The 23,696-nt window shown below is 51.3% G+C and overlaps 6 protein-coding genes across 6 annotated transcripts; 3 read left to right on the top strand and 3 right to left on the bottom strand.

The window, feature by feature from the left end:
- Positions 1–725: 725 nt before the first annotated feature.
- Positions 726–3,591, bottom strand: GT037_006280 (arm repeat-containing protein; the record flags this gene model as incomplete). The annotated part of the gene is made up of 5 exons (XM_038931327.1): positions 726–930; positions 980–1,088; positions 1,135–3,361; positions 3,443–3,501; positions 3,552–3,591. The coding sequence occupies 5 exons, from the start codon at positions 3,589–3,591 to the stop codon at positions 726–728; spliced, it is 2,640 nt and encodes an 879-aa protein (XP_038785824.1).
- A 964-nt stretch (positions 3,592–4,555) lies between these two features.
- On the bottom strand, positions 4,556–8,163 carry GT037_006279 (protein serine threonine phosphatase 2c; the record flags this gene model as incomplete). The annotated part of the gene is made up of 4 exons (XM_038931326.1): positions 4,556–6,319; positions 7,090–7,325; positions 7,380–7,842; positions 7,894–8,163. Coding segments are annotated over 4 exons (2,733 nt in total), but the record flags the coding sequence as incomplete, so codon positions are not given.
- A 1,878-nt stretch (positions 8,164–10,041) lies between these two features.
- GT037_006278 (uncharacterized protein) lies at positions 10,042–12,975 on the top strand (the record flags this gene model as incomplete). Its single annotated transcript, XM_038931325.1, has 1 exon — positions 10,042–12,975. One exon carries the CDS (start codon positions 10,042–10,044, stop codon positions 12,973–12,975), a length of 2,934 nt encoding a protein of 977 aa, XP_038785822.1.
- A 650-nt stretch (positions 12,976–13,625) lies between these two features.
- On the top strand, positions 13,626–14,618 carry GT037_006277 (uncharacterized protein; the record flags this gene model as incomplete). Its single annotated transcript, XM_038931324.1, has 1 exon — positions 13,626–14,618. One exon carries the CDS (start codon positions 13,626–13,628, stop codon positions 14,616–14,618), a length of 993 nt encoding a protein of 330 aa, XP_038785821.1.
- Positions 14,619–15,598: 980 nt separating this feature from the next.
- GT037_006276 (allantoate transport protein) lies at positions 15,599–20,934 on the top strand (the record flags this gene model as incomplete). The annotated part of the gene is made up of 9 exons (XM_038931323.1): positions 15,599–16,183; positions 16,241–17,015; positions 17,527–17,625; positions 17,688–17,737; positions 17,797–17,971; positions 18,679–18,774; positions 19,318–19,524; positions 19,592–20,433; positions 20,743–20,934. Coding segments are annotated over 9 exons (3,021 nt in total), but the record flags the coding sequence as incomplete, so codon positions are not given.
- A 518-nt stretch (positions 20,935–21,452) lies between these two features.
- On the bottom strand, positions 21,453–23,146 carry GT037_006275 (spry domain containing protein; the record flags this gene model as incomplete). The annotated part of the gene is made up of 3 exons (XM_038931322.1): positions 21,453–22,333; positions 22,385–22,690; positions 22,744–23,146. 3 exons carry the CDS (start codon positions 23,144–23,146, stop codon positions 21,453–21,455), a joined length of 1,590 nt encoding a protein of 529 aa, XP_038785819.1.
- Between the last annotated feature and the right edge of the window lie 550 nt (positions 23,147–23,696).

Below are 23,696 nucleotides of genomic sequence, written 5' to 3'. Positions count from 1 at the left end.
AAAAAAAGGGACTGGAAAGGATCTATTCTCCTGGCAAGTAGCTATGCGCTCTGCCTTACAAGACTTTTTGGTGCTACATGATTTGGTTGGAGAGAGTGCTACGCGATTCGGGTTCGACGGTCGTTTGGGGGGATACGCATGGGTGTCGGGATTGGGGTTGAATTGAATGGGGGTGCCGCGTTGTCTGGATACTGTGGGCTAGACATATCTCGTGTGTGACAGCATTTAAGACGTGCCAGAGTGACCACAGACACGTGAGATCGTATCCGTGACTGGACGATAGCCTTCTATACCATCAAGCTGCTCCCAATACCTGGAACCCGTGACATCGTCGTATCGCGACAAGCCAATTTCGCCCTCCCCAAAGAGGCGTGACGAAATTGACAATGTTGCTCTGTGAAGAATATCCGGGCGATTGCGAGGGATGTAGACCGATGATTCCATAGAAGCGACGTTCCGTGCGCGACGACAATCTTCGAACGGATGGGCTCCGAATTGTGCTTCGAGGTGCTGGGGTACGCGAGGGAGAGCTAAAACCTATGTTTTAGCCACATGCTAAATGGTACTTCCACAAGAGAAGCTATCCAACATATTGGCCAACACACAGGTCAAGCAGTGCTGGGGAAGGAAGGGATATCAAGACACTCAGGCCATTACGCCTTGGTTGCCGCCTGGGGAAGGGAGGTCAGTGGGCTGGAATATATATAATGGGGATATTGACTCTATCAAAGAGGACCAGGACGGAGGTAGGGGTTATTGCGTAGCGACGTACCGACTTGACGCTTGATCTGTTCACGTGCCCATCGAGCGGTGTCTCGTGTTCGGCCGCTGAAGTCCGCGTTTGCACGTGTCTCCCTCGCCATTGCGGTAAGGAACTCATGGCGGAAGTACTCCCTGAAATCACCAGCTGGGAATGCATCCGCAAGATCACTGGACGATGTTAGTAGAATAAAACCTAGCGAGAAACAATCTTGCTCACCCAATAACACCGCATGAAGATCGGAGAAGAGCTTCGGTGCGGTTGCTGTCCTGTTGAATCGTGCGGAGAAGGTCGAAAATCGAGTCAAGGTAAGGAACGATGAGTTGAGCTGCGGTCATTAGTACGTCGTCAATGTTATAAATTGTAAGACTCACTCTTGTTGCTGCTCTTCATGGCGACAATGCATCCGTCCCATGCGTCCATAATGCCCTCCCGGAGAGAGGTAATGTAGTCAATCATCTCGTAGTTGCCCTCGGTAGTCAACGTGACTTGACCGGCCTGTTGTAGCACCTGGGCAACGACAGCTAGGTAAGTCTCGAACGCACCGTGAATAGCATGCGCGATATCACCGAAGCACTGGAGAATAGCCGGCTTAAGCTGGTTGCCAAGTTGAGGACTACGGAGGTTGTGAAGAAGGGAGTTCATGAACGCATCGCAGAAGGGCTGAACGTTCTCGCCTAGGGATCGGGTGATGTCGGACACCAGTCCAATGGCCATGGAGCAGAGCGCAGGCTCTTCCTGGTTGTTCAGGGCGTTGTACAGGAATGGAGAAAACGCCTCCATGTACTTCTGGAAGTCTTCCTCGAGCGCGGTCGCAATCGAACCGATGGCGGCAAAGACAGTGTCTGGAACACTGGACTTGGGAGGCAGAGACGATAGAAGGCTCAGCAGCGCCTGCATGATACGGTCGGATTGGGGCCTAATGTCGCTCTCCAATCGCTGGATGATGGCCATGATGACACTGGCCAAGCTGGTCTGCATCTCTTCGAGAGTCAGCTTGTCCTCAACGTTGACAACCTGAGATTGGAGTGCCATAGACTTCTCCAGGCGCTCTAGAATGACGTTGGAAAGTTCGTTGACTAGAGGAACACTGTCGCCGGCGGCGTTGTTGACAAAGGAGTTGAGGACTTCGTATGCTGCTGTGCGGAGGGTGTTGTCAGCATCAGCTCGCTCGGTGACCTGCAAAAGGCTCTGCACGCTCTGAGCGAAATGGGGCGACAATGGGTTGGTTTGGCATCCGGGCTCTCCTGCGAACCTGTCGGCCAAGTTCATCAACGACCAACAGCAGGATGCAGCCATCTTGGGGTTGCTAGCTAAACCGTTGAACAGAGCTCCGATCAGAGGAGGCAGATGCTGCTGTGCGTCGAGCGCGCTAGGAACAGCCTCGCAGATACGGCCCAAAGCGTAGGCGGCGGAGTCCTTGACGTGGATGTTCTGGTCATCCATCATTCCGATCAAAGTAGGCAGAGCCTGCTTGACAATCGGGTCAAGCACCGACTCCTCAGGACCTTCCATGATGGCACCGAAGGCGGAAACGGACGCATCCCGGTAGTGCCAGTCTTCGGAGCGGATGTACTTCTCGATGAAAGCGAGAACTGGCGGCATGACACCGCTACCGACACATTGTGCCCAGAGCTGTAGACATTGGTATGCCGCGCGGGAGGTGTTGTATTCGTTGTCGTCGGCATCCTCGTCCTGCTTGGCAAGTAGCTCTAGTAACACTGGAACAACCTCTTGTGTGGCAACTCGTGCAAAGTTGAAGTACTCCCTGAGCTCGGTTGAGCCCTCGGCCTGTGCCTGTGTGTTATCGTCCTCGATGGCAATTTCCTCCTCGCAGACAGTGCACCAAAACTCGACAGCCAGCTTGGCGACATCCTCCTCGTCGCTCTTCATGCCTTGGATGGTAAGGCCAAATAGCGCCTTCTCCATGTAGAAGCGCATCTTGTCGTAGTAGAGACCCATGATGCGGTTGAGACACCCGTACGAGCCCTGCTGAATGCGGCTGTCTTCCGCTTGTGTGGCCTCGCAGATGACCTGCATGATGTAGTTGCGCTCGCCCTCATTGTCGAAGTTTGAACGCACAAACTCGATCGAGTCGCTGAGCGCGTTGATGGCCGCTACACGGACGTCGTTGTTGGTCTCCTCCTTGCGGGCACCTTGGACAACCGCCGTCAAGATAGCGTTGGAGTGATGTGCTAGCGCGTCCCTCAGCTCTACGTCGTCTGTGTCACAAACAAAACCAATTGTGGTAAGTGAAGATTGCTTCTGGGCGTCGGTGCCTTGACCGACACTCTCGACGAGCGTGGTCATCAGCTCCGGCCATTGATTGCGGGGTATCTCGATAGCGGCGACGGAGGCGATGAACTGAGCGGCAGCTGAGCCGACATTCTTGTTTGGTGTGGCCAGAGTACGCAGGGCCATCTCCTTGACCTGCTGCTTGATCTGGGTGTCGAGGTTGAGCCATCGTTCTTGGACCTGACGTAATCGGGCATACTCGCGGGCGGTGAAAGCGTTCTTCAGGGCCAGGGCGGCGGCCTGTCGGATCTGGGGCTGGGCTTGTTCATTTGCGAGTTCGCCACCGAGGACGGTAAGGTATTGAGGCTGGAGCGAAAGGCGTTAGTGGGAGTGTTCTGAGCATGTCTCGGGAAGCACATGCAGCCTTCTGACGGTAGGGGGACTTACAAAGTTGGAGTCGGCTGCCTGGATGAGCTGCTGCTCGGCGCTGTTACGGATGCTAGCGTCTGCAGAAGAGTCAGTGGAGCTTCTAGAAGAGGGTAGATAGAAAACATACCGGCAGCATATGTCCCCTCCAACACCTGGTTGATGTCCATAATTGCTGAAGGGTGCTTCGTGGACTTAAGGCGGGGTATCTAGCGTTGCAAAGAATTAAAGAGCCGCGGTGGCGGGAGAAGCAGAAGGTGGTGCGGCAGGAAGGCAGAGAGAGTGTACAAGTTGCGGTGGGCGGTCGTCGTAGGGAGGGAATTTGAAGCGAAAGAAGGTCGAGCGTAGACAGGCCTAGTTCACGTGTTGTTTTCCTCCTAAAGGGTCTGCCCCACTAACAGAACGAACTTTTGGTGCGAGGAGACGGGTGTAAGAGCAACGGATCAAAGAGCAGCAAGCAAGACGGCAAACAAACACTGCGTTAGTTTGGTATGGAGATGTCGTCGGGTTCGTAGGGGTGAGACAGGGCAGAAATTTATTCTTTTGCTTGCTTCAGGCACCATCGACGAGTTCGCCGGCAGCTTGGAGGAAAGAGCGCCCGCCTGGCAACGGCGCATTGGCTCGCTTGCGCATCGTGCTTTCCTCCCCAGATTCCAGCTCGCGCTCCCGCATGCAGCCCTGTGGAAGCCATGACACTGGAACGAGGGTCTACCGTCCTGCACAGACACTGCATAGAGTTATGACATCCAGCCGTCTTGTGCATTGCCCTCGAGTCGTCGACTTGGCTGTGTTATAGACCCATCTTGAAGCCAAGCCACGACCTGCAGGCCGTCAATCACCTCGAGGCTATTGGACAACGCGCGCACATCATCATGACGAATAGCATGGATGCGCATTCCTGGACCTTGACATTATCATCGCGGCAGCGTGCATGACAGCATGTTCTTGAGAGCAAGGTAGTCATGACGGCAACCTGCAGTTGAGCTCTACATCCAGAGTACCATCAGGCCTGAGTGAGACATGAACGCTGCAAAGTAGATGGTAGGCACTATGTACAATGCAATCTAACGCACTCGCTCTGACTCCGACAAACACCTGTCATGCACCAATGCTCCATCGAGACAAAAGAGATTCTCACATCCTCCCAGAAGCACGAGGGTCCTCCGCCTCCTTCTTCCTCCAATCTCTCATTTCCTTCGTCCCCAAACTGCCCAGTCCTCCCTCTCCTCTCCTCTCCCATCCGCCCAATCGAACGACAAGACCGGTTGCGTTGTCCGCGCCTTCACTGCCAGTCGAAGTCTCTGTGGCAAAACTAACCACGTCTCTCGCAGCCTGTTCCGGTGTCTTTGCTTCCTTAACAATATCCACTATCTCCTGATCAGAAAGGTGCCCAGACACGCCGTCGGAGCACAGGACGAGGAACGAGTATTCTGCTGGCGAAAGTTCTATCCTACGGATCTCAGGCTCGGCAGATACCCCGACGCGTTTATGTGCCATGTCGCCAAAGGAACGCGTGTTTGCGAGGCCGGACATGCGTTCCTCACCGAAGGAGTCGGTGACAAATGAGGCAGCGAAGCGGCGGAGGCGGGTGGCCTCTTCGGGGAGGGAGGGGTGGTGATTAGATGTCAAGGGAACAGCCAGACCTGTTGCCGTATTACAGAGTAGTATTCTGGTATCTCCAACGTGAGCGGTGATGAGGGAGGATGGAGACGAAGGATGCCAGAAGGGAGACGGCGTGGGTGTAGAGATGAGAGCTACACTGCACGTGCTGCCTCCTTTGAAGCGACTCGTGCCCCCGATGTGCTTGGTAGTCGTGCGCGAGGGCTGGCCTAGGATGTCATCGTCGTTCAGAGCTTTGTCCGCACGGACAGGGTCCTCTTCCTTCTTGCCGACCTGAGCAGCAACGAAATCGTAGTCGGCTTTGAGGAAAGCGTATTCTAACACAGTTTCGATTCCGATGCCTTCTTTAATGTCGTCAGGTATCGCTGGGGAGCTCGTATGACGCTTCTCGATAACTTCTTTCTCCGCCGGATGACCGCGTCCGCCTGCAGACATGGAAAAGTATTCTGGCTTGAAGCGTCTAAAGTATCCACCCACAAGCTCCTTCCATTGCTTGACCAAGTGCTGTTCTAGCTCCTCAGCTTTCCGCACGCTGTCCGACTGCCGCACTGGTGGGACGCCATCGATTGGACCATCCATAGACTTGGAGCCGGCGGTCGGCAGCTGGTCTTTACTTCCAGGTTGTGGCGGCTTCATAGCTTTTGTGCCTGGTGGCGTATGTGTCTCGATAGCGTTCAAACTCTCCTTGTCCCTCTGTCTTCGATCGCCAGAAGATGCCTCGCCTTTGGCTTTTGGAGAACCAGACTGCGTCTCTGTTCTTTCCCGCGCGAGACTGCTCTTGAGCTCGAATTGCTTGGTCGCCTTCTCAAGGTAGTCGTGCAACTGTTCCCTCAAGAAGCCAGAGCACTCGGCGCCGCCATGTCCATCGAAGACGCCAAAGTAGAAGACTTGGGGATCTCCACTGGCACCCACGTCCGGCGTGACTTCGCTGCTGTCCGCGCTCCGTCCCTTTCGGCTTAGAGACATAGGTCGCCGCCGTGCAAATGCGGGGAGATCAATGGTACCTGCCTGGAACGCATCTTCGTTGTATGGCCGCGTTCCTCGCGACAACGAGACGCCAAAATGGTGTTTCGCGCTCTTCAATGGTATGCGTACGACGGTCATTTCGCGCGACGTGCCCACGACGGCAGCCGGCGAGCGACCTGACCCGTCGGCATTGTACGGCGTGCTTTTGTCGCGCGGGAGCTTGTGATGCAGCGCAGGTTGCGCAACTCGCGAGTCGGGGTGCAGTGACGTCGAGGGTATGTGTGTGATGAAGTATTCGTGGAAGCAGCGTCGCTGGCGGGGAAGGTACGTCGTCGTCGAGGGGAGCCTGGAGGCGTGCGCGCAGATGCAGGCAACCCGAGGCCTTATCGCGCCTCTTTGAAGGTGGAGGTTCGGTTTCCACATGTCGTCTCTTGCTGCGGAGGACGCATGGCGCGGATAAGTAGGTAGTTATGTCATGGTTGGTGACCTTGGGATAACCAATTCCAAGCTCCAAACTCGCCATGTTCCCGCTGTTCCTGGGGCCGCATTCCCGCGTTTGGCCCTATCGGGACGTCATCCGCTGGACCTTCCTCCATCACTCCGCCGACGTAAGTCGTAATTCGCCGTAGCGTTCAGTCCATATTCACAATCACCTTTCTGGTTCAAGATTCTGGTACCAAGGCTCAAGAAGGATCTGTTTACTGCGTATCAGAGCAACGATCAAATCACAACACGACAATGCATCGCAAACCACAAAGCAAACGGGGATTGGAGATCGAGTATGTAATTCCATATGGTATATCTAGATTCTGACATAACATCATCATAAAGCTTTTGGTTGTTGGTAACAAGCTGAACTGTTCCTGGATCCTCCATTTCTGCTTCGATCGCGTCATATCTTCGGAGCTCATATATATAAATCTGTACATGCAAATACATATGCATCACACGATGTCGACCTCCCTCGCCTTCATTGTCACCGTTGGGACAGGACTCATTCTCCCTTTCACTACAACCATTCTTTGCACATCCGCTGTCGCAACAATGGTCGGACTCCAAGGATCGACGAGATCCTCACTCACTCTGTACATGCTACGTCTCTTGTTCTTCATCGCTTGAGCAGCAGATTCCTGACTCGTCAGCGCGATGGTATCATCGGATTGTTGAGACCCCTTGCGTGAGTGTGAGTAGTGAGACGCTTTTGACCGGACGTCAGAAGCTATCTGGCGGAAAAGAGGGCGAAGAATAGCGATTGAGGCTGCGATGATGCCAGTGCCTGGCTCAGCAGTTGCCCAGATTGTTGCTTTTACTGATTCAGCTGTGAGATTGTTAGTACGAGTAACCATCAACGCCGTTTGGGTAAAGCACTTACCTCGTAGACCGCCTGCATGCAAGCCCAGTCCCTTCAAGTAGACCATCCGGAAGATCGAGCTCACGCTGCCTACTGCACCTAGCGCCATGACGATACTAACGCTGATCTTGCTTCTTCGGTCGAGGTCGCTGTCCAGTAGAACGGTGATGGGAATCAGGACAAATGTCCAATCAGCGATAACATTGATGACGCCGTAGAGGTAGCCCGAGGTAAGAAGAAGAGCAGACGGTAGGCAGTTAGGGGAAGATGGTGACAGCAGACTGTCGGCGAGGCGTGTTGGGTCGCCGCACTGAAAAAGGGCGATGAAGACGTAGTAGAGGCCATACGTCGCACTGATGGCGAGGATGACATGAAATATGAGCTTTTGCCATTTCTTGGTAAGAACCCTGAGGAAGAAAAGTCCCAGCGAGACTTTGAGGAATGTTGTAGTGAGGATGTAGAAGACTTCAGATAGTTGAATAAACTGTCAGAATATTAGCATCGTTGTTGAGAATTGATATCGGGAGGTACGTACAATTAAAGTTACGTGAATGGCCTCTTCGCTGAAGAGGTTTCGGTTAGAACTGCGAAAGGTGATTGCGAGTATGAATGCACAATAGCAGGTAAACAGCATAAGCGTCGCTGCCATCGCGGCGTCATCCCATCCTGGAGATCTCGTGATGCGATATCGCACCCAAAACCGTAGACCGACTGTGATGTAGCTGAGAATGAGAAGGGTAACTATAAGGTAGAACGTAATTGAACCAAGGAGCACCAGCTCCTGAAGCTTTCCGCTTTCCATCGTCTAGAAGAGAACAAACATCGGAGTAGAGGAGTAAGGTCCGAGATGGAAAAAAGGGCCAACCAGACACTGGCGGAGAATCGACGATCGAGAGAAGCAGCACGACGGTAAAGGGTCCGAAGTGCAGGTAGAGGTAGCTGTGGCATTATGAACGCATGGTTTTGTACATGATAGTCCCGGTAGCAAGCATCCCGGGTGGACGCGTTGCATGTATGGTGAGGGATCGGATGTATGGTATGGGTCAAGAACTTTGTTATCTTGCGAGTGAGTAGCGATTGGCTACGGACAGTCGTGGCAACCTGAATGGTTTGTGATTTACCTGGGTACCGTGTGAGAAACATCCCAGACGTTTAGCATCTAGCGATGTGACCGAGGCGGGTCATGTCCCGCATAATCCACCACAGTGTTCTCCGGACTTCATCGAACGTTTGGCGCTTGGTCTCCCCTGTCATCGAGATGCCTCGAGAGGATGTGCCGGTCTTTGAAACACGATACCTAGCCTCGGCTGATGGAAACCAGGAGAGTGGAAACGCTTGAGAGAATGACCTCAGAAGATGAGGTGTTCAAGTAGAGCGAAAGGCGAAGTAAGAAGCTGTATGGCGTTAGAGCTTGCGCCCGCCAGTAAAGTCAAGCCTCACTACCCAGTCACGTTGAAGCTGCAACCTTGAACAACCAGGGCAGAGGTATGCTATCCACAAATTGTTTCGCTTTTCTACTGGTAATACGAATTTTGATGTTCATTCGGCCTCTTCACCATTCGACTCCGATATGCCGTAAGAGGCATTCCTGACGTTCTTGAGTTAACGAACCACCGAGTTTTCCATAGCGTCTCGATCTGTTCTCTAGACGGGATAGATTCATATGCTGGATAGTCCTCATGTTTGACTAAACAGTCTGTGTTTGACCATCGAACGTGAGGCGTGTTTCGCGTGGGGCTAACGCAGACGGGAACATCCCCAAACAATACACGTGCAGGTGCGGCAAGCCTGTTTGATCGCCCAACAGCGGGACAGAACCAGACTTGCGGATTCCTGAGGCGGGGATTACTTGTAAGGCAAACGATTGTAGAGGCCAGAGGTGTCAAGGCGGCGGGAGGACCCGTGTGTTTGGAAGTGGTTCAGCTTTTCGGAGATATAGATATTCCGGTCATAGCGTCCCGGGAAAAGTCTTCATCACCCTCGACCTGCGCGTCTTGACTTTTACACCAACCATGAATAACTACAACAGCGCGTGTACTCTGCAATAGCCTTTGATCAAGGTTTTTTAGCAGCTGCTATTGCGCAATGCCAGTATGATCATGTAGTCTCATGCTTAGTGCAACGCAGCACTCAAATACAGCAATTTGGTATGTTTAGTCCTGTCCTTCCCTCCTTTTTCATGATGAAAAAAAGACAAAATTCACAGACCTGTTCGTAAAAATTGTGTCGAAAAATTTGCTTTATATAATCTGATTACCTTCTTTGGCTACCTGCTTCTCAGCTCATGCATTTGGGAGCTCACCAGCTAACAAAGAACAGACATATGGATTTGTGATTATTTCCGAAGTCCTCTTTCCGAGGCAGTTGGGCGACTTGTTTCGATGCAACACCTGCATGAAGTAAACCATCGCCACAATACTCAGTGATAGCGATGCATGACAGCGATGGAAGGACTCGAACAATGCTGGTATTCCACTTGCTGGTTACCCTTTGATGACCGCTTTATAGGCTCAGCACAACGATGTGCACCTCCAGATACTTTTTCTACATTCCTTTGTTCAATCTAAATCTGTGACTTTACAAGACTCGATGAAAGAATGTTATGATCTCTCATATATATACGATATGCGCCTTGCTATCTGTGCGTCCCGTACGCTTTGAACCTATCAGGAAATCTTCCGACATGTATTCGACTATTGTTTCACGATCACCAATTTCCCCAAGGATCGTATCGAAGGATCAACCAGCAAACCCATCTACCCAACCCGATCATCAGGCAGTATTTGTAACCCCTGACGATCGTCGAGACCACTCAGCCGTAAATAAGTCGATAGCGGATGCATACCTACGGAGCACCGGCGCTAATGTAACATACAATCACGGCCAAGCTGAATTCCATGAGTTCAATGGCTCCGAGAGCGTGCTTGGTCTTCCCAATGCAGTTGACCCTTGCCTTCTTGGCGACTTCGATCTGAAGCAGTTCTATATCAATGATGGACTCGAAGACAATACTTTCGGTCCAGACGCGTTTGCGTGGGCGGGAACCAACGATACGGACGTGGCTATGAATGGGATGCCAACGGACGGCTTTGCTGCCAATTCAATCCAGTTCAACGGATTCTCTCAAGATAACCAGGTTGGACTTGGTTTGTCGTTCTCAAATGCCAATGCTGATCAGGATAATCAACCAGGACAGAACTTCGATCTGAGTGAAGCTGGGCAGAGTCTGTTTGACTTCGTTCCTACAGAGCCGTTTGGTAGCCGAACTCTAGATTCTAACATCGGTTATTCTCAAGACATCCATTCCTGGGATCCTAACTTCCAAGCAACATCTCAGCTTCTAGACACCACACCCGGATTTTCCGCGCTTCCTAGTGGCAATGTCTTTGTGCCCGATATGTCACAGTATGCAGCCATTGGCCAGAATCCACAGATGTATCCTGATCCTTATGGTTCGATGTACCCAGACCAGCCATATTTTCAATCTGTACAACATCCATATCCGCAACAATACACCGGATATGTCGCGATGCCAGCAGAGTATCATACCGGAACACAACAGCTCGATATCATACAGTCTTCGAGCTCTCGCCGATTCAGTCGCCCCTGCCAGACTTTCACTACTCATCAGCTACCCCAACGAAAACGTGACCGATCTGAGTCTGGGTCTGACAACGATGTGCCCGTTGTCAAGCGACCTTGCGGGCAGCCCACCAAACGTGCTTGGTCCTCACCAGATTCTCGCCACCACTCTGAGGTTTCGAACGCCAGCTCCGTGAGCAAGCCAGTCAAGGTAGCTGTGGTCAAAGCTGGAGAGAAGCCGAAAAAGTGCGATGACAAGCCCTGGGTTCGTGTCAACAACACGACCAGGGGCGAAACCACACGCACTGCTCGCATCAATCAACACGCCGAAGAAGGTCGCAAGTACAAGTTCAAGGATCTTCCCCATGGCGACTGGGAAACCTCCAAATACAAGTTTGAGTACAGTCAAAACAATGGTATGCATGAGTTCAAGAAGCGCACCATGTCTGCTCGTCAGATTCACGAGTACATCACCCAGTATCCTTTCGATAATCTCCGCATATGGATCCAGCCAGTAGCTTCAGACGTGGCACGTCGTTATGCTTCTGCCTCTCACAGCCATTGTCGCTTCGAGAAGTGCCCAATGCGTGTGTACACTGGCAAAGGCACCGCTGAAGTTGGCAACTACCGCGTCGCATTCGACGAAAAGCACCGAACGTACGGCACTGGCGTAGCCGATCCATACGACTGCGTCGGTTACGCTCATCTGTATTGCATGGAGCGTTTCTTAGACTTTGCGTACATCTGCCAGGTTGCTGACGTTAAGGTTGATCAACGTGTAGCCATGGAAAAAGAGCCTAGTGGCCGCTTCGGCTCCGCGTTTGGCCCAAAACATCATTATGAAGCGGCATTGACTAGCAAGTTCATCGAAGCTGCTAGCAAAGGCCGACTAGCTGATACTCACGAATTTTCTGATTACCCTGTTCATGAAGACTATGAGCGCGGCGAACCCAAACCGCACGAACGTACGCTCATCTACAAACTTTACGGTATGAACATGGAGCATCGTGCGAAATCGCAGATGAAGCAGTTCATCCTCCAGCGGAAAATCCGTCCTGGCTCGTTCCCTGTTCATCGCGGCGACATGGAGGTTAAGCTTGTTGACAAGAAAATAGAGAAGACCGAAGCCTTTGCGGAGTTTAAGAGGAGTGGGTCTAAGAAGGATTTTGACTACGCTGCTTACTACGATTTATTTCACCCTGAGATCAATCGGCGTATTAAGGAATGTGAAGATCTACGAGATCGATTCATCGCCGAAGATGCAGCAGGAGTTACTACAAAGCGCTCTAAAACACGTCGAGCAGTTGCTTTTGTGGGATCTGGCCATGAGACTCAGGCTCCCGGACGGAAGCGCTTCAAAAAGCGCCTGCCTTCTGATAGTCGCTCATCCAGCGACGAACGACCGGCTACCAAAAGCTCGTCCACTATCCGTAAAGCCGCTGCGGACGAATCTGAAGACTCGGACGTGTTTGAAGAGATCGGCACTGGTATGGAGCACCGACAACCCCGCCGATTGAGTCTTCGTAAGAAAGAGCGTATCGACTACTCTGAACCAGAAGATATTCCACGATTCATTTCCCAATCCAACTATTCTATTCCTGGCTACGCACCCGCCCAGGCCTTCGACACTCGAAAACAGAGCCTTAGTAACCTCTTTCCCGCCAACAACGACCCGACGTGGGATAACTTGGACCTTGAAACCTTTCATGTCGATGGTGACGAAGCATTCATTGATGAAGCTGATATTGATGCTCTCATTAACGCAAAGTGTCGTCGTCAATCTTCTACTTTATGCAAAGGACCGAGTGTCTCGGCTCTAGTATCGCCTATGCTACAGCACGCGCCTCGTACGGCTAGTTTCGACGTGCAGCCAGTGACTTGTAGTAAAGAGTTTCGACTCGACGACCCACCGAGTTGTATCGCTTCTCCAGGTGATATTACGCATGATAGCCAACATCAGCACCAGCAAAATCGTCGTAGTAAGCGTCTGATAGACAAAACTACACCACATTCCCCAGTTGCTGAACAGACCTGAAAGTACGAATGACCTTAAGTAACTAGGTAGGTTGATGGATTACTCTGGAATGTAGGAATAGTTCAACTTTGACACTGGATAGTGCTGTCTTACTATGTAAATCCGGGCACGTGTTGGGGTGGCTTAAGTGTTGGCTCATGGGGTATTTTGTCCATAATAGGGCCACCTCAAAGGATGCCCAGGTACCCACTTAGGTAAGCACTTGAGCATTCCAATGTTGCCTGGCCGAATCTTTTGGTGCTGCATTACGCACCTAGTTAATACAAACCTCTTAAGCTCAATATCTCTCTAATGTGACAATCTTAGATCCTCACTAGTAATAAGTTCGCTATTGTAGCGCAGCAAACTAAGAACTGTGAGTCGCAGCTTCGAAATATATCGAGACTGTCCGGGTTATCTTAGGCTAACCTGCATGTGATAAGTTCTTACCTAGGTACAGTATCAACGCTAAGTTATAGCAGGCGGCATCGGTACCCTACAATAGCTTCTTCACAATTTGTGAGCCCGTTTTGTGGCCTTTCGACTCCCTTTCCCCTGCACCACTGCGGCAACGACTAAGTCTTTACCTTGATTTGTCACTAAGTCGACAAAGAAATAATTACCTTCTGCGCTTCACGCCGTCCTGCGGACACCACAAATCTGATTCCACCATGCTATCGCAGATATGTACCCACATTAAATCATGGTGGCAACAGACACCTTTGCCAACAACCACGGCAACGTCTAGTTTCCAAAAATGGCACGACTTTAATCAAGGACTGTGGATTCCATTTGTGAATGACAAAACTTCTCGGCCTGGCACCAGACATCGATGGGCGGGCTCGTTCCGCCTTGTGACCTGGAACGTAAATGCAGATGCACCGTTACCGAAGGTTCGTATATCTGCATTACTGCAGGTCATCAAGGATATGGGAGCTGCAGATGTTGTTTTCCTGCAAGAGGTATCAAGGGAATCGCTAGCAGCACTTCTCGAAGATCTTTGGATACAGCAAAATTGGTACATAAGCGATGTCAATTTCTCCGCCTTTGGAAACCAAAAGTTTATCAGCATCAGTTTGGTGTCAAAGCTTTGGGTAGCCACGAATGGTATCATGCTAGGTGCCATCTGGAGGGTTTCGTTACCTAGTCGCTTTGAACGAGACGCCCTATGCTGCGATCTGATTCTGAACTCCTCGAGCAAGCACACCTCTGGTAGAAGTTCCCTCCGGATTCGACTTGTTAATGTCCACTTGGATTCGTTACCAATCAACCCGTCACTAAGGCCACACCAGCTCTCTATCTGCGCATCGTACCTCAGCGCAGCTGGCCGTGGGATCATTGCCGGCGACTTCAATCCCGTTCTCCCGGAAGACGACGACCTTCTCCGCACCAACGATCTTACCGATGCGTGGGTACGCCTTCGCCCAAAAGATCTAGGCCACACTTGGGGTGTATATGGCGAACAGTCTTTCCCGCCGAACCGATTAGACAAAGTTGCTCTGTTTCAACTTACCCCTTCCGGCGTGGGCATCCTGCAAACGAGCGAAGTAGAATTCTGTGGCGAAAAGACTTTGATTGATGTAACGGGGTTGGGTTTGAAAGCGCATTTTAGCGATCACTTTGGTCTTTGGTGTGACGTTGGATGGGCAGAAGACCGACCATAACCGAGACGATTCCTAGGTAGCTGCTCGAAGACAATTCTGAAGGTGGACATCTTTCGACATGTACGAATTCGAGAGAATAAGTCTTGGTAGACATGGGGAGTTGCTGCGTGCCTGTCTGGAGTCCAATGGGAGATGCTTTGAGCGTATGTTTTACATATGTTACACCTAAGACAAAACCGCCGATTTGAGCAATGAAGTCTTTGACAAGCACTATCCTTCAGGGTGTTTAAAACAGGGAAGTGAGCGGTTGTCCAGTCTCTGATTCCTAGTCCTGAAGGTGAAGGCTTGGGCGGTTGCATATTGTTCGCACAACTAGGACCAAAGGTGAGCTAGCGCGCTAGACCTGAGCATACTGAGAGGTGGCGGTGCAGGCCGATCGAATGTTGAGCTGGGCAATTGTAGTAAGCCGCTTGGAAGGTCGGTTCCCCGCTCAGCGCCGTGGGGCAGCTCACTAAACAGGTCATGAGAGGAACCGGCAGCGATTTCAGTGATAACCAGGAAAAGGGAAACATAGGTAGCTATCTAGGTAGATAAGAAAAAAAAAAGACAGTCTGGAAATATCGAAAACGTATTTACCGTACCAGGAATAGCCATGATGAGTTTTGCTTCAAGTAATTGGGTAGTGCGAATATTGATCGGCATCGGTCTAGCCGCGGCCATGTTCTCAGCGGTTGGACAATGATGGGATCACAGCAGTGGAGGAACGAGGCACATGTTGCAGCCGCTCAACACTTTCCCCCCGATTCTGTGCTAGCGAAGCGTGAACCGTCTTCAACGTTCGCATTGTCTATAATTTCGCGCATGATAAGAACGTGAAACACCCGTCCCTGCCTCGGCCAAATCGTGTGCAACACGGTGCTACTGTACTACCACTACTACCACAACCACCACGCCCAACGTTTGCCGTGCGTACCGTTGTATCGCTTCGCAGCCCCACTAGACTATTTATCAGCAAGCGCTTCCATTCTGAACCAGAAAGGATGGCTTCCCGCACATCGACACCGTCGCGATCGCGTTCCTCTTCCAACAGCAGCAGTTCTTCTGATACCACTATGATTGACGCGCCACCGCAATCACCAAGTCGCCCGGCGCGCCTTCGCAACCCGTCGCATAGCGCCGCTCTCCCGACGCCCACAGTCCTGCAAGCGCACAATGACGAGACACAACTCGATCCGTCATTTTCCCTCCTCTTGTCTCTACCGAGAGAACTCCGCGATCGTGTCTATACATACGCATTGGTTTCTAGTAATCCGTTCTTATGGCCTACTACAGCGCCCGAATCCTTGCCCAGCAAAACTCGTAGTATCAACGTAAGCCTTCTCCGGACAAACAAACAAGTCCACAGTGAAGCGGTGGACATTCTGTACTCGCAGAACAAGTTCCTGTTCACACACCCTAGCGACTGCAACGTCTTTCGTGTTATAACGTCGCCCGCCTCCGTCAACATACAGAGCGTGTACTTTCGGATAAAAGATAAAGACCTGGGATTGTGGACACCGTATCTGGGGAGCAAGTCGGGAGAGAGGAGTCTGAGAGGGGATTTGCCAAAGTTGAGGAGTCTCTGGGTATTTCTCAGATGGACAATGTGTCCTCACTTCATGTCACGCATACTGACAGAACAGCATGGTGGATTTGTTGGTCCTGTAGGCGGGGTTCAAGGAGGGGCTACACCATACGGTGTGCATGTTGCTCTTCAGCAACAAACTCAGCACGTCGTAAACCAACTCCTGACCAACACACAGATTGTTGGTGGTGCAGGCGGCCATGCGCATGCCACTGGTAACGCGAATCAGATCCCTCCTCCACCTCCACCAGCTCCAGCAATGCCGTTTCCACAGTTCATGCAAGGATCGCTGGGTTTAGGTGGTCATGCACACCATCATCACCAAGTACATCCGATACCGCATGCGCATGGCCAGCACAATTATCCACCAAACCCCAGTCCACTGGCACAACATCTCCAACAAGGCGAGATTAGTATTCCTGTTCAGCAAACCCCGCTTACTGTTAGTGGCGTGAACGGACCAGATCCACACAGATTATACTCCGCATTCATCCGTTCCAACCGCTTCAAACTCGTCGTTGAGTCTCTCTGTTTGCAACTGAGCGACGTACTAAACCCCAAAATCACCGGACCCTTGGAACGAAAATCTTCTAGCAAGTTCTCCACAACAACTGATTCTACGTCCTCGAACCCCATCACGGAAATCAAGATTGTGTGCGCTTCGACACCCGGGAAGAGACAGGTTGAGCGGTTACTCTCCAACTTCCCAGACGAGTTGGTGCTCGATCCTGTCACGCAGGATGCGAGGACGAGGTTTAGGAAAATGCATGGTGTGGAAGTTAGTCTGGAGTTTAATGGTCTGAGTAGTACGCATCAGGAAATGGTAGTCGCGGGTGAGGTGACACCGTGGGATTAAACATCCTTGAGTTAGAAGAGAGAGTCATTTTGATGGCAATAATCAAAGTACTTTCATAGATTGCTGGATGGGGATCATAACATGTCTTCGAATTTCACTGGAAGTATCTGGGTACAGGCTTGACGTTTCATGCATCAAAACTCCGGTGGACAACAACAAGATCTACGCATACACGTAGCAAAACAGACCCCCAATAATACTCATCGCATCCCTGATGGTTCTGTTTTCCACCCCAACATACTTGAAACCACGTTATGTACAGCTCCTCAAGTTTCGCCTAGTACACATGACGACCGTCAGTGTCGGAATCGTTTTGGTCACGAAGAGAGCACAAGTCTGGTTTCTTTGGGGTGTAATCTGCTTCCTGGTTCCTTTTGTATTGGCAAGTCTGGAAACATTGGTATGTCATGTTACCTCCAATGACAAGCTGAATGATGATGAGCCGCTGATCTACTAGATCTAAATCTTCCAGTGTAATCCGGTCGTAGCTGCGTGGGATATCGACTTGCAGCCACCACCTATTGGAACCGGTACTACGAAATGCTTTAGTGGGGACACTTTCGATGCTATTGGATTGTTCGATGGAAGTAAGTCTCTAACTCCTTCACACGACTACTTGCAGTTGTATATAAAACTAATGCCTTTGTAGTAGTGAACATCTCTACCGATTTCCTCGCTCTCGCTCCTGTAAATTTGATCGTACGCTCAACCATTCCAGGCATTTATTCTCACATTAAAAATCACACTGACTGAAACAGCGGAAGCTCCAAATGCCGCTCTGTATGCCCCTCTCCCTCGTCGCCGTTCTCTCTCTTGGTATATGTGCTGCTGTCGCTGGTATTGTTAGACAGCTTTCCTCCAGTCAGTTTGGCGTCCCAAAGCCATACATTTACGACACACATTCTATCTGGAACTTGATCGAGCTCGACATGGGTATGATCGCAGCGTCACTGCCAGCTCTCAAACAACTGTTCAGTTGGTTCCGCGACACTGCCCGAGACTTGACTGGAAAGTCAAAACCGACAAGTGCAGATGGTTATTAAAGGCAGGTACATTCAGTAGCTGACGATGGCTTTGTGTCGATAGAATATGGATCGAAAGGAGTGGTCAAGGTCACACCACGGCCGAGGGAGCGCATTGACAGGTGAGCGTTCGATCGGACGAAGAGCAGTCAGGAAAGCATTTTATCGCGTGATGAAAGGTCAATGAAAGCAGACATTATGGTCACAAAGAGCTTGCAGGTAGAAAAATCGAGCTATACTGGAATGACGGAATAAGGGCGACTTTCCATTCCATAATTACGGATCACAAGCGACGTTTTGGATAGCTAGCTGACCTATCAGAGACCAACTGAGTACAGCCTTCAAGCAAAGAACTACATAATCGAGAGTCCTGCTTCAGCCTCATAGCGCTGGGTCAAACCCTTTTACTGCTCACACCACAAGACTGCTCTACTCTACGCTTCCACGGCTGTTTGCTCACCCGTCACGTACTCTCTACGCTCTCAAACTTAGTTCACAGGAACAAGCATGTTATGTCCCGACGGATAAATTACGGAGGTCCGACACATGGTTTCAGGCGGTTCCGTACTCAAAGATCGTCGCATTTACTCTTGTCTCGTACAAGCCATCTCCTTCTAGGAGATGGTATGTATCCAGCTCGAAATCTGCTGATGGAACAGCAGATTGAGCGAGGCAAGAGACCATTCTACAAAAAGGCAGCTCTGGCTTCCAAAGGTTCGCTTCTAGGGCGCGATCACTTCACTTTCTAATGAAGATAGCGAAAAAAGCACGTGTGTGTTGTTCAGAGCGTGTACGACGTGAATACACAAACTCCATGTGCGTATGATGATGGTGCGACAGATGTGGTTGGGCAGAGTAAGCGGAAGAAGACGCGACGCTCGTCAAGGAAAGTTTTTCACGATTATGTCATAGCCTCACTAAACTTATTTCACACTAGCGTCTATGCTCCGCGCGCGCAGTTCATCCCAACATCCGTCCCCCATGGCATATTAAGCCTAATGCGCCAATCACAAATGTACGCCAAAAGATGTGCGAGTACTATGCCTAGAATCCTGGGTTGGCCTACGGCCTCGCTTGCAGTTTGCAGTGGTTTGGCATGCTGGAATGGTGTGCCGCTAGCTTTGATGCGGCATCCCGTGGATATCCAAGCCGTGTCTGTATAATGAAGATGTGAAATCGTGGAATTTCTCTTCTCGCTCCCTTCACCTAATCACCTTAAGTGTTTCTTCGTAGTCTGAAAAATTGGCACGACTCCAGCCATGGCGGCTACTCAGCAACCTGAGAAGACGGCAGCCTCACATCCCAGTCCTCATCATGATCCCGAATCGGGCGCGACTCCAATGTCAACCGACAAAGACATAGCAATCGACCTCGTCGGCGAACATGCCCAAGATATCGATCCAGGAATCGAAGCAAAAGTGCTCCGAAAGATCGATTTGTTCCTTATCCCCGCCATGATCGTGGGTATGTCCATCATCACCAATCATCAGCCTTATCCAAACCAAATATCATCCTAACATACAATACACAGGGTACGGTCTTGTCTACTATGACAAAGCCATTCTTGGTTCTGCTGCCCTCTTCGGCATGACAGCGGACCTTTCCTTGAGCGTCGTTACAAACGCCTCCACAACACCCCCGACAGTGTCTACCACCCGTCTGTCCTGGGCAACATCCCTCTTCTACTTCGGAATGCTAGCAGGCCTATACCCCCTAACTTTTGCCCTTCAACGCTTCAACTTGGGTCGAATCTTGGGCGCCGTTGTACTCCTCTGGTCACTAATCTGTATGTTGACAGCTGCCGTAACCACCCACGAGGGTTTGTTCGCACAGAGATTCTTCCTCGGCTTCGTAGAAAGCATCATACCCACTGGTTTCATGACAATAATCTCGTCTTACTACACTCAACGCGAGCAATCCATCCGACAATCTTGGTGGTTCAGCTCAACAGGCCTGTTCACCATCATCGGTGGCGCACTGAACTACGGGTTCGCACAGATTACCTCTGGCTCCCTACGGCGCTGGCAATACATCTACCTCCTCGCCGGCTGTCTGACATTCCTCTTTGGCATTTGGTGTTTCTTCATTCCAAATTCCTGTGCAGAAGCTTGGTTTCTCACCCCTCACGAACGCGTCGTCGCTGTTGAACGGCTCCGAAAGGGAGCCACAGGCGTCCGCTGCCAGAAAATCAAAACGTATCAACTCCGCGAAGCAGCCACAGATGTCAAGTTCTATCTCATCTTTCTTCTGATGGCCTCTGCATATACCGTTAATGGCGCAGTCTCTGGTTTCGGTCCACTCATTGTGAACACGTTCGGCTGGTCGACCCTCGCGTCTATACTCTGGCAATTTCCGCTTGGACTCATCTGTCTTGTAACAATACTACTTTGTGGTTACTTGTCCTCGAGAATACCTAATATCCGTCTTCTCCTCCTGATCTTGCATTGTCTCCCTGTCATCGCGGGATGCGCCATGATCTGGAAGAGCGAGTGGACGTACCACGCGGCCACACCCGTCGCTGGCTACAGCATTATTGGCACGTTCGGCGCGGTTGTCAGCCAGACCATTGTTGTGGCGATGGCGAATGTGAGTGGAGCGACGAAGAAGAGCGCGATGGCTGGTACGGTGTTTGTTGCATATTGTGTGGGGAACATTGTAGGCCCGTTGTTGATCAGAAGTCAGGAGAAAGGGAAGCACTACCCTAGATTGTGGACAGGCCTGATCATCTGCTATTGTATTACGATCACCTCTGCTGTGGCGCTCTACGCTGTGCTTGCAAGAGAGAACAAGAAGCGAGACGCTCTGGCTATTGACGAAGAGGAGAGAGACAAACTTGCTTTTATGGATCTGACGGACAAGGAGAACATGTACTTCAGGTACGTTTTGTGAGGTATTCCTGCTTCAATCTTGGATCAATAGGGTCCTCAATCCCACAACAATAGTATGAACATGAGAATGTATGTGTATTGATAGGAGTTCGTCCATCTTACTACTACAAACTAGTTCAGGGGATCCAGAAGCCTGCTCAATTTGGGACTTCGCTCAAGCATACGTCACTCGCATACTTCAACGCAAACCTCCACCAATCTATAAGAAACGCCAGCAACAAATTGTTCGTTTGCTCTCGTTCGTAAACTCCCCAGCAGTATGAACAAGAAAAAAGTAACAATGTTCGCTTCCGGAACGCCGTTTGGCTCGGACCCCTCAAAAGGTCGAGCAACTCCAAAGTGTGTGCTTACTTCTTTGCCCCTCGCCGTATGGGGTTGTCACATTTCTCGAAACCCAATCCTGACAAGTAAAGAAAAAAAAGCTGAACGATAGGGTATAGTTGAAAGAGATACCGTATGAGGCTATGAAAAACAATACAAAGGAGAACAATGACTTTGATTCAATCACCTCGGTCCTCTCGGTCGTGGCCGAACGCCGGCTTCAGTCGCACTGCGTACTCGAATAGTTGGTCGGCTGATCCCTGGTGTATCAGCCATAGCAGCGTCGTAGCTAGGTACTTCAGGACTAGCTGAGCCAGACCGTTGTAGAAGCGGTGCTCGCTCGTCCCAGTTGTATCCGTCTTGGTGATCGATTGTGTTTCGCAGACTAGGCGAGCCAACGGGGCTGCTATATTCGGGGGGAAGTTCGCCAGGTTGTAAGAGCCCAAGACCTTGACCTTGGTTCACCGGAATGGTTGTAGTATGATCATCGCTGGGTCCTTCGCCGGCAGTGTCTTCATTTGAATCCACAAGACTGAGTGCTGCTAATGAGATATCTGTGGGACTGCGCTGTGGTCCTGGACTTGTCGGTACCTGTCTTCCAAGACGCATTTGCTGGCTACTTGACCGTCCATGTCCGTAACCTGCTTGGATGTAACTTCCGGCCATGCCTTCTCTTATACCTTCGCGACCAGAGTCGAGAAGAATCGATCCTTGTTCGCTGCCGTATGGTGGCGGAGGAGCCAGACTACCGGTTTGGGGAGCTAGACCCCACTTTTTGACGTTGGCCTCGATGAAGACGAAGCCCATTTGGCCAAAGTTGACGTGCACTTGGCAAGGACCGTTTGCGCCTACGGTGGGGAAGAAGTTCTGGGTTTTGAGACCATGGGCAACGTCGTCAAGTTTCTTGCCATTTCGTGTGAAAAAGAGGGTTCCAGTTCGGGGTCGGTAGCCAACTCCGATGACATCTCCTTGGACATAAGCAGGACCATAGGCGGATGGGTGGAAGGGCTGGTTGTATCGGCGGTTTCCATTGGACATGTATGATATCGAGGCTTTGTGGTACCCTGGTAAGTGTTAGCAGGTGAAAAAAGTGTTGGCGGTGGTAATATACATACCGGGTAATCTGAACAACGGGTAGGGCTTCGTTGTGACGCCTATCGCAATGCTGGTGTTTTCGGGCTTCTCGTAAACCTTGGCTTCCCAGTAGTAGACTTCATTTTGTTTCGGTATCGGGAGGTTGCTCTGGACGCTGCACTCGGAATCAAAGAACTCAATTTCGGTTCGGCCTTCGACGAAGCAGTTGGCGATCTCAAGTTCAGGCTCAAACTCCCAGGCAGACACGCCCTTCTCTTGTATGGCGAGGAATTGCGAAAGAGATATGTCGGTCTGGACGGATTCGGGTGGGTTTGCTTGCACAAACGCTGGGGGAATTAGCCAATGCTCCCTTGAACTGAAAACACTCTGGATGACATACCCTTCGCTCTCATGTACTCTGTTCTCTGCAGATCGTCCATATCCTCTAGCGCCTCGGCCTCCTCCTTGGCAAATTGCTGTTCGTCGTCATATTCACCAGGCCGCGTTATCCGGTCGAGGAAGATGCGTCCCTGGTTGGTGTACCGGAAATAGTAAACAATGGCGGCGATGATAAGACATAGTCCCGCAGCGGCCAGCACGGAGAAGATGCCTATCATGATGCCCTTGGCCGTCGAGCCAAGATTGTTGTTGTATCTCGACAACCGCACGTCATCGAGGTGTGAGGCCTGGTGGAATCCGGTCAAGACGGTAGGATGCGCAGCGGGCGCATTGTGGCTGGAGTAGTAGGACCTGGAGAGCGTGGTTGGCGGCGAGCCCGGTTGCAGCGCTTCTTGGGGCAGCATTGTGAAGTGCTGTGTGAAGGCAGCCGTCGCTGGGAGGCAGTGGGACGTTTGCGACTTGGCGGATGAGGTTGCGATGGGCGCGGTGGAGTCGTTAGGTAGACCAGTGGGGGCCGGTTACCACTCGATCAAGTGTCGCGGCCGAGGGCAGTGTTGGCGACACAGCAACGACGCGATGGGACGTGGTGAAAGTGCGAATGGCCGTCGGCAGCAGCGTGATGTCGCCGGAGAGGGTCAAGGAAAGGCGTCCAAGTGTGTGTGTGTGTGATGATGTATTGGCGTGAGGGTGAGATCGGCGTGAGACGTCAAGTGCCTGACGCAGCTTGGCTTGGGATCGCGCGGCTGCTTTGCCACCTCCGCCTGCACACGACCCTCTGGGATGCCCGTCCTGGATTCTGCCGATCTATCCGTTACAGCTTGGCTGCGAAACACGACACTTTCCAAAATCAACCTGTTCCCAAGTCTCCGCCGCGTCTCGTTAGTATCAGGTACTGCGCTGCTGCTAGCAGTAGCCGTCTCGAGCCGGCACCCTCAACCATCGACACCCTCGCGC

Source organism: Alternaria burnsii, assembly GCF_013036055.1.
Source record: "Alternaria burnsii strain CBS107.38 chromosome Unknown 752, whole genome shotgun sequence".
In the NCBI taxonomy this organism is placed as follows: Eukaryota; Fungi; Ascomycota; class Dothideomycetes; order Pleosporales; family Pleosporaceae; genus Alternaria; species Alternaria burnsii.
Note: the sequence above shows the minus strand (reverse complement) of the source record. Positions and strands in the feature narration are given on the sequence as shown.